The sequence below is a fragment of the Oncorhynchus kisutch genome, linkage group LG13 (genome assembly GCF_002021735.2).
Source record: "Oncorhynchus kisutch isolate 150728-3 linkage group LG13, Okis_V2, whole genome shotgun sequence".
In the NCBI taxonomy this organism is placed as follows: domain Eukaryota; kingdom Metazoa; phylum Chordata; class Actinopteri; order Salmoniformes; family Salmonidae; genus Oncorhynchus; species Oncorhynchus kisutch.
In genome coordinates this window covers 66,499,007-66,513,435 of record NC_034186.2, presented here as the reverse complement: position 1 = coordinate 66,513,435, position 14,429 = coordinate 66,499,007, and the positions used below count along the sequence as shown (strand labels likewise).

General features: G+C 42.4%; 2 protein-coding genes across 2 annotated transcripts in view; one reads left to right on the top strand and one right to left on the bottom strand.

The window, feature by feature from the left end:
* Positions 1 to 3,892, top strand: part of LOC109901859 (E3 ubiquitin-protein ligase znrf2) — a 95,742-nt gene extending 91,850 nt beyond the window's left edge. Inside the window, exon 5 of the mRNA XM_031787047.1 lies at positions 235 to 3,892. The gene's annotated coding sequence lies outside the window, so the exon portion shown is untranslated. The remainder of the gene's footprint in view (positions 1 to 234) is intronic.
* A 2,530-nt stretch (positions 3,893 to 6,422) lies between these two features.
* LOC109901677 (nucleotide-binding oligomerization domain-containing protein 1) lies at positions 6,423 to 13,425 on the bottom strand. The gene is made up of 12 exons (XM_031787046.1): positions 13,055 to 13,425; positions 12,694 to 12,921; positions 12,120 to 12,294; positions 10,105 to 11,926; positions 9,845 to 9,928; positions 9,645 to 9,728; positions 9,474 to 9,557; positions 9,314 to 9,397; positions 7,296 to 7,379; positions 7,097 to 7,180; positions 6,864 to 6,947; positions 6,423 to 6,673 (listed from the first exon to the last, which is right to left on the bottom strand). The coding sequence occupies exons 2-12, from the start codon at positions 12,898 to 12,900 to the stop codon at positions 6,601 to 6,603; spliced, it is 2,865 nt and encodes a 954-aa protein (XP_031642906.1). The 5' UTR covers positions 12,901 to 12,921; positions 13,055 to 13,425; the 3' UTR covers positions 6,423 to 6,600.
* Between the last annotated feature and the right edge of the window lie 1,004 nt (positions 13,426 to 14,429).

Below are 14,429 nucleotides of genomic sequence, written 5' to 3'. Positions count from 1 at the left end.
GTGTTGTTGATATTAATGCGTTACTGTGATAAGTCACTTTAATATTCTGTGGGAAACATTTCCACCGTAGAGTTTCCCAAACAAATGTTCTATTGTATTGACACAAAACAGGAAAAATATGGTACAGTGTTATACCTTTTAGTTCAGTCGAGTTCTTTCTTTATATTGTTTTGATTCAGCATCACATGTTAGTCCTCAATATATTCAGATTTCTGATGTTTTTCATCTCTGCAGGTTTCTTACTCCCTCAATAAGAAGAGTGATCTGCTCCGATAACAAAATTCCTTAATGTGAATCCCCTCCCCTTCCACGTTGCCAATGAGACTACTGGACAGACACACTGTGACTCTGTGGCCAGTACAGAACTGACACCTCACCCTGACCCTACCCCTCTATCCCCATCACCTCCAGTACCTCAGCCCTCAACACACCTCAACTCAAACCAGTCAAGAACCGCAGTGTGCCAAAACTCATTAAAAGCAATCTTCAGGGAAACTACATTTAATGCTGATCTATCTATTTTTCTCCACACACACACAATCGGCTCCGAGACCAGACAGACACAGACACACAAACTCACAAATACACACTCACAAACACAACCAACCTCTGCTTTGTCCTCAAAGACAGACATACAGACCGACAGACAGACATACATGCTTATCTGCCAACCTGATGTTGAGGGGAAGACAAAACACCTCTGTTGCACAACTATCCAATCAGGAAAAACTGTTGCTCTCAACACGCCCTCTCACTCTCTGCCGCATCAATGAAACGGCTGTATATGCCACGCACAGACGTTTTGCATTCCATCCCATTGGCCATGCCCCAGTGATTGAGCTGCTGTGGTTGGCTGAGCTCCAGGGCTGCTGCGACTTGGAATTCCCTCCTCCTGTGTTATTGGACAGTAGATCCAGGTCTCCTCCCATCTGTTTGGTCTGAGTGATTGTACACCTGGACATTTCGGGGATCAAGCTGAGGGGAGAAGGGGCAAGGGGAAGTCAGTCCTCATCCCCCTCTTTCCCCCTCCTCACCAACTGTGTCTACCAGTGCCTTCACCTTCAGATCCTAATGGCCTACCAGGGCAGAGTCAAGACAACAGAACAGAACAGTGTGATTGGTGGGTTGGGGACAGAGGGTGGGAAGTCAGGTATGAGTCTATACTATATCCTCCCTCCCTAGCCCTTCCCCCTGTGTGTTGACTGGATGACGACAGACAGAGAGAGAACCAGCAGAGAGCCAGACTCAGCTGAATGTGAAACTCTGCTTATCTCTACCCTTTACTCCACTGGGACATGACTGGAGCTGGCCCTGGCTGCTAGCCACACTGAAATTAGAAGTGCCCTGCTATATGCTGTCCCTCTCTCTCTTTCTCACTCTCTCCTTTCCCCTGACTAGCTATCTAACTCACAACCCCTCAATGCCTCTGTGGTAGCAACAAGACGTGAACTGGACTGTGCTACCAGAAGTGCGTGGCTCAGCTAGTAGCAACTACAACTCCCAGCAGGCACTTCTCTGAAGTGAGAATGTTAATCTTAGTTTTTGTAGCAGCAATAGCTGTCTGTCTGGGACATGAGGCCCTCTGTGCTTAGCCTGGATCCCAACTGAATTACTATGTTTCACAATTGGTTTACTGTGCATCTTCAGTTTGGCAATTGTGAAGAGGATCAATTCAGTTGGGATCCAGGCTACAATGTGCTGACCCCAGAACAGATATCCCCCTCTCCCAGGGGCCCGGTGACATTATGTGGTGTATATACTCTAGCCTTCTACAGGGTTCACACACCCATCCTCTTCTCTCACTCACTCACTTTTACTTTTAATCTTTATTTATCATCATGAGACTTATCAGTTATTATTATGCAAATTATTTTAAGTGTGCAGATTTGACATAATGGTGTAATTGCATATCTGTGTATGTATGTGGGCCTTAATGCAAAGAGAATGACATGAATAACTATGTCTTCTATTCATGTTTGTCCATTTCAGTGCTGTTTCAAATAGCTGCCTGAGATTGCACACTTTTTACCCAATCATAATCATCTACCAATCAGCCTATCACAGTAGAGGTGAGAGGGCGGGGCAGGAAGTAGGCGATTGGTGGACCTCCATGCCAAAGCCAATCAGAATAAGGGGAAGACTGATATATTCAAAAACGTTGGATCCACTTTCTCAGTGTGTTTGAGTGTTTTACACATTTCTTATCTAATACATTTCAGCTTCCAGCAATCCTGGGTTGTAATATTTAAACAAGGCCTTGATGTTGTTCTCTTTAATGTTTTGAGAGCTTTCCCAGGATGCGCTGCTAATTAGTATACCAGTATACTAGACCTCCATCTTCACCATTGGGCTGTGAATAAGGGCAGAGTAAGAAACTGATAGACAAAGTCAATGAATAAGACAAAAGCTTTTCACAATCATTGTGGAGGTTTTTCATCTCCACAGTTTAGGGATTTTAGATTATAGTATATTATTATGACAGATTTAGGAATAAGATCAATAGTATTTATATTGGTTGCCCAATTCAAACTAGTAACGACCAGTCAGACAAATTAACAAAGAGCATTTATAGGGGATCTGGGTATTATGGTATGGATATACTAAAGATAGTATTACCATGGCTACTGGGTCAGTTACACCATATTAACTGGTTTCTCCAAAAGGGCCATCGTCATGCCTCTAAGACGTGCTGCTCACACTTTATACAGTACAGCAAGGCATAAAGCTCTTTGGAATTGGACAATAAAAAGCCACCACCCAAATGGACTGTTTCCCCATTCGACATCATGTACTATAGCTAATAAAGTTTGATCTAAATCCAGATGGTTTCTCCTCATTGCACATCAGTGAAGGAGAAACTAGAATGTCTGGTCTGAAACTAGAATGTCTGGTCTCACCGCATGGTTTGTCCCATGGCTACTGTACTCAAATCAAATCAAATTTATTTATATAGCCCTTCGTACATCAGCTGATATCTCAAAGTGCTGTACAGAAACCCAGCCTAAAACCCCAAACAGCAAGCAATGCAGGTGGAGAAGCAAGTACTGTAAGCAATGTGCTTTTTAAATGTCGAATGGCTCACGATTGTGAAGCATACTACTGTATGTGTACAATATACCCTTATTGTCATGGGTATGTGTGTAGCACGAGGATTCTCCCTAGCTAGCCTAGCAGAACAGATCTACTGTAGCTAGAATCAGTTTTAAATCACATTTTACCCCCATTTCAGTTTTCTTAGTCTTTTGGATGTTTGGGTTTCTTTGGGGGGTGAGTGGGGAGGCAGCCTAGCGCCTAAACTGATTTCGCTATGTTTCACTGTAGAGAACTCCGTTTGGATGTCAGGCCAGTGGTAACGGAAGGGGCTTATATGGTCATTTTGTGTAAATGTTTTGGTTTTGCTGCTTATGCTACAGTTGCCAATTTGAGCCCATATCAATCCAATCGGATCGATGTCTATCCAAATCTACCGTGTTGAAAAGCACCATATGGATGGACTTGTGAGGATGCAGTGTTTAAAACAGTCAACATATATGAATGCGAGATGTGTTAGAGAACACACATATGTCATCAGGTAGCTATACTTGATGTTCCGTTCATGATACTATAATATACCATGACAGCAAACATACGGTAGATGATTATTAGTTGGGGATGAGCTTGCTTGACTGAAGGTGGAGGTGTATTAGGGCATTCATGTAATAGTTGAGAGGTGAAGGAAACAATTTTTATTTGGGTTATACCTCCCAAGGTACTTCAGAGACAGGCCGACAGTACATACCTAGAAATGTTATTTTAGAAACGATTTAGACATACAGTATGTTATAACATTCCATTTATGTAAAAATGTGTACAGAATATGAAATTAAAAGAGCAAAACTTTTGGAGTACATTCTTTTAGTTGTACTAGTGTGAATTACAGTGTGTCTTGGTAGTGTTTCACTTTCAATGCATTATGGCAGAAGCTTTCTCAACAGTCATTGAAAAAGGTACACTACTGGTCAAAAGTTTTAGAACACCGACTCATTCAAGGCTTTTTCTTTATTTTACTATGTTCTACATTTTATAATAATAGTGAAGACATCAAAACTATAAAATAACACATGGAATCATGTAGTTACCAAAAAAGTGTTAAACAAATCAAAATATATTTTATATTTTGAGATTCTTCAAATAGCCACCATTTGCCTTGATGTCAGCTTTTCCCACTCTTGGCATTCTCTCAACCAGCTTCACCTGAATACTTTTCCAACCATTTTGAAGGAGTTCACACATATGCTGAGCATGTGTTGGCTGCTTTTCCTTCACACCGTGGTTGGACTCATCCCAAACCACCTCAATTTGGGTGAGGTCGGGTGATTGTGGAGGCCAGGTCATCTGATGCAGCACTCCATCCCTCTTCTTCTTGGTAAAATAGCCCTTACACAGCCTGTTGGGTCATTGTTCTGTTGAAAAACAAATGAATGCCACAGCAGAATGCTGTGGCAGCCATGCTGGTTAAATGGGCCTTGAATTCTAAAGAAATCACAGACAGTGTCACCAGCACAGCACCCCCACACCATAGCAACACCTCCTACATGCTTTACGGTGGGAAATACACATGCGGAGATCATCAGTTCACCCAAACAGCATCCCACAAAGACACGGCGGTTGGAAACAAAAATCTCACATTTTGACTCATCAGACCAAAGGACAGATTTCCACTGGTCTAATGTCCATTGCTTGTGTTTTTTGGCCCAAGCAAGTCTCTTCTTATTGGTGTCCTTTAGTAGTGATTTCTTTGCAGCAATTGAACCATGAAGGCCTGATTCACACAGTCTCCTCTGAACAGTTGATGTTGTGATGTGTCTGTTACTTGAACTCTGTGAAGCATTTATTTGGGCTGCAATTTCTGAGGCTGATAACTCTAATGAACTTATCCTCAGCAGAGGTAACTCTGGGTCTTCATTTCCTGTGGCTGTCCTCATGAGAGCCAGTTTCATCATAGTGCTTGATGGTTTTTGCGACTGTACTTGATTGAACTGTAAAGTTAATTACATTTCTGTATTGACTGACATGTCTCAAAGTAATGATGGACTATCATTTCTCTTTGCTTATTTGAGCTGTTCTTGATGTAATGTGGACTTGGTCTTTTACCAAATAGGGCTATCTTCTGTATACCCCCCCCCCCCCACACCTTGTCACAACACAACTGATTGTCTCAATAGCATTAAGAAGGAAGTAAATTCAACAAATTAACTGAAGGCACACCTGTTAATTGAAATGCATTCTAGGTGACTACCTCATGAAACTGGTTGAGAGAATGCCAAGGGTGTGCAAAACTGTTATTGAAGGATCTCAAATATAAAATATATTTTGATTTGTTTAACACTTTTTTGGTTACTACATGATTCCATATCTGTTATTTCATCGTTTTGATGTCTTCACTATTAATATGCAATGTAGAAAAATATTTTAAAAATAAAGAAAAACCCTTGAATATTAAGTAGGTGTGTCCAAACCTTTGACTGGTACTGTATATATATTTTTTTTTTAATGGGAGGGGCACCCAGGTACTTCTCTGCAGCTGCCATCACATCTATCCTCTGTGATTTAGGTTCCATATCTGCGGTACAATTGACAAAACCCTTGAATGAGTAGATGTTCTAAAACGTTTGACCGGTAGTGTATATGGAAGTTGTGTAATGTCCTGTCTTCCTCTATTTGTTTGTTCCTATCATCGCCTGCTAACCTATATTCATTAGTCACCATGACCACAAACTGACCATAACATGACTGTCTGTGTCATACAGATACAGTGCTGGCCAGTATACAAGAATAAGGGAATGAGGCAGAGAAATCAGAGGGGTGAGGGTTGATGATAAGGGAGGTTTGAGAGCAGTGGCCTAACCTCCAGTTAATTGCAGGCACCACATCATATTCAGTTTATTTACACAGCGCTCTGTTGTTGTGGTGCAGGAGAAATTTCATACTGCAATTCAGCATCAGTAAAGTATTTCCTTTGGTCAACAAAAGCAGTTTCAAATCAAATCAAACTTTATTTGTCACATGCGCCGAATACAAGAAGTGTAGACCTTACCATGAAATTCTTACTTTACAAGCCCTTAACCAACAGTGCAGTTCAAGAAGAAGGGGGGGGGGGGGGGTCAATGTAATATTCAGGTGACCATTTGATTAATTGTTTCAGCAGTCTTATGGCTTGGGAGTGGAAGCTGGATTAAAACAATGGATTTGCTTTGCATAATGATAAGATGTTCCATGGGTAACTGAAAGTGCTTAAACAAGGGACAGTTTGCCCTTTATAAGTTGATTTGTTTCAAACTAAAGTCGAGCTAGTAAAAAAGTTACATTGAAGACTTCCTCTCTGAGAACGCCACCTCTGGTTTCAAATCCCTAAATACAAAGAGATTCATTATGGACAAATATGACTGTAGGAAGTATTTTTATTGGTCAAGACTTTAGCCCATACGCCAGAATAGCCTAGCTAATGCAGGATGTTCAAATATTTACAAAATATAGTATGCAAGAAAACACACAAAGAACTTGTAAGTTTCGGTAACAGACGTGACCTATCTACACACTCTCCAGGTCAGTTCTGTCTCCTCAGTGGAAGCGTAGCCTTCCCTCCGCCTCAAACAGCTTCTCTTCCTCTTCAGAAAGACAGTTTCCTTTCAAACTGTGGGTGAGTGATGACAGAGCACATGATAATCAGGAACCAGCAATGCAATCAAAGAACGACAGCCATTACAAAGTGCAAATGGTGAAAGATGTTTTGAAATGAAAATGTATCTAAGGAATATATCAAATACTATTATTAACGTGATACAAAAAAATGCTCATAAGTGAGCGACTTTGCGTACACTCACCTGATCTCTTTGAGTGATGTGTTGTGGGAGAGAGCCTCTGACAGCTGTCTGATTCCACACACTGTCAGCTGATTATTGATTAACCTGCGCAGAGTGGCACAAAGGGATTACTAGGTTAACCAGCTAACTTTATTTAACATTCAGAAATAACTTTAGTTCACTTTCTGGTTAATTCTGAAGCTAAACTGTATTATTGGTTGTTGGGAGTGTGTTGAGACTGGGGCCTGCCTTACCAGAGGTGAGATAGACCCGTGTTGGATCTGATCAGCTCTGCCATGTCTGGTGCTACATCATCTGACAACTCGTTTTGCACCAACCTAGAACATCACAACACACATTTAAACTGTGTTAACTCCAAAGCACAAATACACATTAAATATACAGAGACACATACTGTCACAGAAATGTGATGTATGAATAAGATTGTCCTACCAGAAGATTCTGAGCATTGTGTTGCCTTTCAGTGCTTCGGCCAAGCTCCTCCCACCTTCTGAAGTGATGCCATTGGCTGAGAGGCTAAGGGAGAGAAGAGCATAGAAATATAATTACTATTAGTAACACATAAGTATACTGTATTACTTTAGGTAATGATATTACTATGAGGCAGAGTGATACTGTAAAATAGATACTGTAGTTTCAGTGTTTGTGAGTTAGGGAGTTCAGTAACCCATACTGTAGCTGAATGTGCGTTAGGAAAATGATACACCAATGGGTTATGCTTCCTTATTTCTGACCGCAACCGAAGTTGTGGGAGAACTGAAAAAGACATGACACAATCAGTGCCACATACAGTTGAAGTCGGAAGTTTACATGCACTTTTGTTGGAGTCATTAAAATTCGTTTTTCAACCACTCCACAAAGTTCTTGTTAACAAACTATAGTTTTGGCAAGTCGGTTAGGACATCTCCTTTGTGCATGACGCAAGTAATATTTCCAACAATTGTTTACAGACAGATTATTTCACTGTATCACAATTACAGTGGGTCAGAAGTTTACATACACTAAGTTGACTGTGCCATTAAACAGCTTGGAAAATTCCAGAAAGTGATGTCATGGCTTTAGAAGCTTCTGACAGGCTAATTGACACCATTTGAGTCAATTGGAGGTGTACCTGTGGATGTATTTCAAGGCCTACCTTCAAACTCAGTGCCTCTTTGCTTGACATCATGGGAAAATCAAAAGAAATCAGCCAAGACCTCAGAAACAAATGATAGACCTCCAAATGTCTGGTTCATCCTTGGGAGCAATTTCCAAACGCCTGAAGGTACCACGTTCCTCTGTACAAACAATAGTATGCGAGTATAAACACCATGGGACCACGCAGCCATCATACCGCTCAGGGAGGAGACATGTTCTGTCTCCTAAAGATGAAAGTACTTTGATGCGAAAAGTGCAAATCAATCCCAGAACAACAGCAAAGGACCTTGTGAAGATGCTGGAGGAAATAAGTACAAAAGTATCTATATTCACAGTAAAGCAAGTCCGATATTGACATAACCTGAAAGGCAGCTCAGCAAGGAAGAAGCCACTGTTCCAAAACCGCCATAAAAAAGCCAGACTACAGTTTGCCACTGCACATGGGGACAAATATCGTACTTTTTGGAGAAATGTCCTCTGGTCTGTTGAAACAAAAATTCAACTCTTTGGCCATAATGACCATTGTTATGTTTGGAGGAAAAAGGGGGAGGCTTGCTAGCCGAAGAACACCATCCTAACCTTGAAGCATGGGGGTGGCAGCATCATGTTGTGTGGGTGCTTTGCTGCAGGAGGGACTGGTGCACTTCACAATATAGATGGCATCGTGAGGTAGGAAAATTATGTGGATATATTGAAGCAACATCTCAAAGACATCAGTCAGGAAGTTAAAGCTTGATCGCAAATGGGTCTTCCAAATGGACAATGACCCCAAGTATACTTCCAAAGTTGTGGCAAAATGGCTTAAGGACAACAAAGTCAAGGTACTGGAGTGACCATCACAATGTCCTGACCTCAATCCCATAAATAATTTATGGGCAGAACTAAAAGCGTGTGCGTGCAAGGAGGCCTACAAACCTGACTCAGTTACACCAGCTCTGTCAGGAGGAATGGGCCAAAATTCACCCAAATTATTGTGAGAAGCTTGTGATAGGCTACGTTTGACCCAAGTTAAACAATTTAAAGGCAATGCTGCCAAATACTAATTGAGTGTATGTAAACTTCTGACCCACTGGGGATGTGATGAAAGAAATAAAAGCTGAAATAAATCACTCTTCTATTATTCTGACATTTCACATTCTTAAAATAAAGTATTTGTCCCAACTGACCTAAAACAGAGAATTTTTACTCAGATTAACTGTCAGGAATTGTGAAAAACTTTAAATGTATTTGGCTGAGGTTTATGTAAACTTCTGACTTCAATTGTACTTATTCAGAGAAGTGATAACGATGACATTTCTTGCCATCCATCTCACCTGAGGTTGGTAAGACTTGGGTGATTCCTCAGGGCCTCTGCAAATGCTCTTGCTCCTTCATCACCAATGCTGTTCCCCCACATTCTGAAAAACAGGAACAATCCATCCCATGCACTCTGATCCAAAATGTTAAATAAAAGAATTGTAATAGTGCACTTACCCCACGTCAAAGATAGATGTGCTCTTCTGAATGGCGCTGGCCAGATACTTGCCACCCATACTGGTGAACTTGTTGCTGCCAAGCCTTTGAACAAATCAAAGTGCCAAAAATAAACATTTTAATTTATATACAAGTCATTGTATAATTTATTGGACATATTAATTTACATACTTGACGACTCTTAACTTAGGACATTCCTCAATGATATGAGCGATTAGCTTGGCTCCGATGTCCGTAATGTGATTATTGTAAAGTCTGTCAAATCAAGACAACAGAAATACAGTCAGTCACGTCATATGAAGTTCGTACATACAGCACAATACAGTACTAAAGTTTGACAGGCAATTTGACCCCGATAGACACTGACTCACCCCAGAACCTCCACCACTCTGTGTTTGATAAGCTCCTCAGCCAGTACCTCAACGCTGCTGTCTGAGATCTGATTGACACACAATCTGAAATGGAAAAACGAATTTAGCTGAAAAGTTATACTTTATAGTTATTTATACTAGTATTTTTTATATCAGTAAGAAATTATTTGCCAGTGTTATTGGTAAACAAGTGTACCTTTCATGTAAACAGTTGCATAAAATACAAACTGTTTCCATCTGTATGTATTCGAAGTCCTCACCTCACCACGGTCATCTTACTGAATGAAGGCCTGAGCTGCTTGACCCCATAGTCACTGATGTTGTTGTTGTCCATGTCCACCCCTAGCCTCTTCCGCCGGTGCTGCAGCACAAAGTTGAGGGCACTGCAGTCGCCAGAGGACACATTACAGTAGCCCAGCTTGATGTAGTCAGCTGTGATGCCCTTCGCAGTCAGCTCTGCCACCTCTTTACTTCCTGTCTCGAAGATGCAGCGCAGCATCCACAGGAAGTTGGGCAGGACATGCACCTTGCTGCCCTCCTGCTCTGTGCTGTAGAGTGGCAAACCGCGGAGGTGGGACCTCACGCTGGTGGACAGGTAGGACTTGAGGACCGCCCGCTTTCTCTTCAGTAGTGCTGCAGGAACCATGTGCTCCAGCAAGTCGGCGTTGGCCTTAGACAGCAGTCCACACAGGAAGAGGTTGGCGTACTGGAGATGCTCATTGGTCTTGAACGGGTCCTTTCCACTGGGTTTGGAGGAGCCACCGATGCAGGGGAAGACACACGATAAACAAGAAGTATTGCCCCTCCTGCTGCACTCGGTGAAGAACTTGAGGATGTTTCCTACGCTGGCCTGTTCATCCAGAACCAGGGAGAATGCAGCCAAGAAGGACTGCAGGGTGAGGTGAAGGAACTCAAAGATGGAAGGGTTTTCACATGCATCGTAGCGGCTGACCGGTCGGAGGAAACCCACCTTAAGGTCATCGTCAGTCAGGCCACAGGAGGCCACCTCCTCCTGGTCGAACACAAAGCCTCCTCTCTCCATGCCCAGCAGAGCCAGCTTGGAGAAGGCAATCAGTGGCCTCAGTCCTGCCCTGAAGGTATCAGCGGGGCACCTGGTGTTTCTCTTCAGGAGGACAGGTGGGGGAGTGGCCCCCCGGCTGAAGAAGACCTCAGACAGCAGGAGGAATATGTTAGTGAGGGTCACGCAAGCCTCTGGCAACTCAAAGTCGTCGTAGACTGAGCGCAGGTGTTTAAAGCTCTTGAAGACGATCCAGCAGAAGAGGGGGATGGAGCAGAGGCCACAGAGGTGGGGGCTGGCATCCAGCTGGACTGAGACCAGGTCCCTGTGCTCCTGCTCTTTGAAGTGTAGGTTGGTGTAGGTTTGAAGGTGGGCCGGAGAGAACCCACGCAGCGCCACCCTCTTCCGGATCACCCTGCTCTGGACGTCGGTGCCTGTCCGAGCCGTCAGGACCTTCCGGGAACCATTGAGCAGCTTCCCACAGAGCAGATTAATGAGCACCAGAAGGGGGTGAGTCCTCTCCTCTGGAGAAACCACCTCAGGCACATTCACCAGGTCCAGATCAGCCTGGATCTCATCATAGCCGTCAAACGTAAAGAGAACCTTTTCAGGGAAGCGGAGGATGTAGCTGAACACCTCATTATCCGCATCCTGGTCGGGGTAGCAGTTGTATTTGAAAAGCAGGTCCCTCAGAGAGATCTCGTCTGTCTCCTTGAATGTGCTGAACATCCTACAGCGGAACTTGAAGAAGAACATGGTGTCTGTCTGTTCCAGCTCCCTATTGGACCACAGCCTCTGGAGCTTCTGGAGGAGGATGGACTTGCCCACCCCAGCGTCCCCCGTGATGAGCACTGTCTCTGCCTGTGAGTTAAAGACACCCTGATCTCCCAGGAGCTGCTCCAGACCCTCCAGGTGGCCCAGGCTCTCATTGCGGTCATTCAGGAGCTCCATCAGGGTATCTGTATAGAGCTCCTCCAACAGGGTTTCCTCTCGCTGGGCGTAGGAGGCAATGAAGCGTGTGTCTCGGCCCAGCTCGTGCCTCAGCTTCTCACAGTACCTACTAACTGAGAAGAGGGGGGTAGGGAGAATAGACTGCAGTCTGATTCTCAACCACTGATATTCAGCCAAAATATACAGTAGTTGCCCTCATGATTCTCGAATAGCTTACATTGTCAATGCACTGTATTTTTTATTGTTAAGTAAAATTCCAATAACACATATGAAGTGCAGCACCATACAGTTTACTGACATACTTACTAGGGTCCGTGTTCTTCACTGGTATGTCCCGTATGAAGTCTGGTGGCTGGTAGTTGATCTCTTTAAGCCATGGTTGGAGGTCTATGTATGCATCATAAACTTTGTAGAGAATATATAGGAAGTATTCACATGCCTGCACCCCTTTCCTTTGGACCAATTCCAGGATTTTACGCACCTGCGCCATGTCAATCATAAGTAAATCATATTTACTTTACAGTGATTCAATATTAAAAAATTATTTGGCAGCTAACAGTTTCCCTATTTTACGCACCTGCACAATGGCAATCATATTTACTTACCAGTGATTAATATTACTTCCCACATTTTGATTTATGTGGCCAAACAGGATTTTTCACAGATAAGATACTGGCAACATACCAAATGTCATTGTATTGCAAAATCAAGTCTTGTCTTTATATTTTCTCCTCCTAAAATCAATTAGTCCATTTTAGTTTGGGCCTAGTAGGCTATTAGTGAATGCAAGAGCATGTCTTTGTGATGGGTACTTTGACATTTAATGTGTGTGGTCCAAATGGACATGTCTCCTCTCTGAAACCCTCCTATGGTAAATTACCTGGTCTGTCTTGGTGGCTGCGCGCTGGATGATTTCTGCATCCTCGATACACAGAAAACCACTTTGTAGGAGGTTATCCATAATGCACTGCGTGCTCTTCACCTGGGAAACCAGTAGCTCACGGTGCAAGGTGAGCATTTGGACAGTGGACACATGGCCTGTTAGTCCAGCACGGGCTTCCTCGGCACTGGAGTCCATAATATACATGGCTTCAGCTGCCTGTATTTACTGGAAAATGTAAGGAATTCGAGTCAGATAACCAGTTAGGAGAAAATGATCCAACAGTACGGATAAAAGACATTATAGTAATATATAGTAGGCTGTCGCGTACGGTATACGTATATGGGCTGGCTATACATACCGTTAGAATCTTTGATAACATTGTTCTTAGCCGCGCTAAACTCGGGAACCACAGCTCTCCCAAAAACAAAGTCCAGTCTTGGTTATTAAACCATTAAATAGCGCATGACAGGATAATAACAAAACGTTTCTCCGGGACTGTTAGAATAGGAATCTAGTCTTGTCTCAAACAATGTCAGGAGAAAAAAAACACTGAACACAGTACTGGTTCTTTGAGGAAGTGAAACCAAAAACAGCCTTGGATGCGCGTAATTTCGCCTCCAACTGCGACCGCGCTTTTGGCATGCTGTTATCTGCTTATTTTTAATATAGGGTTTTCGCAACTTGTAATTGCTCCACGGTAAATCAGGCTTTTCCAAACATGTCCTAATAATTAGAAAGATTGCTTAGAATACCAGGTGTTTTAATCAGCGTTTGCTTACTTCGATTTTAACTTTCGCCGATTAAAATAACCAGTGAGGTGTTTACATGACTATTGCATAATAGTGTCATAGTCAGTTTAATGTGAAATTATTACTGTGCATGTAAACTTACTCACTCGCAACCAAAGAAAAAATACGATTTCGCTACCTGTGTGATGTGACACAAACCCATCGTAGCAAATGTATGTCAATTTGCTACGGAGACTAAATGTGTTTTGTGTGTAATCCTCTTTTTACTCAAGCATCCGATCCATCGTGTTGAATTACTGTTGCCAATTTAACATGAGTAGCCCATAGCCTACAAATGATTGTCTTGTCCACTGTTTTAATTACATAAAACCAATACAATGTATTGCGTGAGGTCCCAGACGTTTTATAAGGAGGATCAAATCATTTGGGTTCCTGGATCCTTTTACAGCATTATAAGGCTGCGTTGAGACAATTATTTATCAATGACCCAAACTCAGCTCAGTTAATCCCTACCATAATGACACAGAGTTCACGAAATCAATAATTTGCTAGTAACAGATGACATTTATATTCTGACTATCTCTGAAACTGATTTAGATAATACCTTGATACAGTGGTAGCAATACAAGGTTATAACATTACAGAAAAGAGACAAATGCCAATGGTGGAGGTGTTGCTGTTTATATTCAGAACCACATTCCTGTAAATATTAGAGAGGATCTCATGTTAAATACGGTTTTAAGTTATTTGAAAACAGGGTCATCTGCCTCACCTAAAGCCCATTCTGGTGGGAAGCTGCTATAGACCACCAAGTGCTAACAGTCAGTATCTGGATAACATGTGTGAAATGCTGGATAATGTATGTGATATCAACAGAGAGGTATATTTTCTGGGTGATTTAAATATTGACTGACTTTCATCATGCTGCCAACTCAAGAAAAAGCTTCAAACTGTAACCTGGTTCAGACTATCAGTCAACCTACC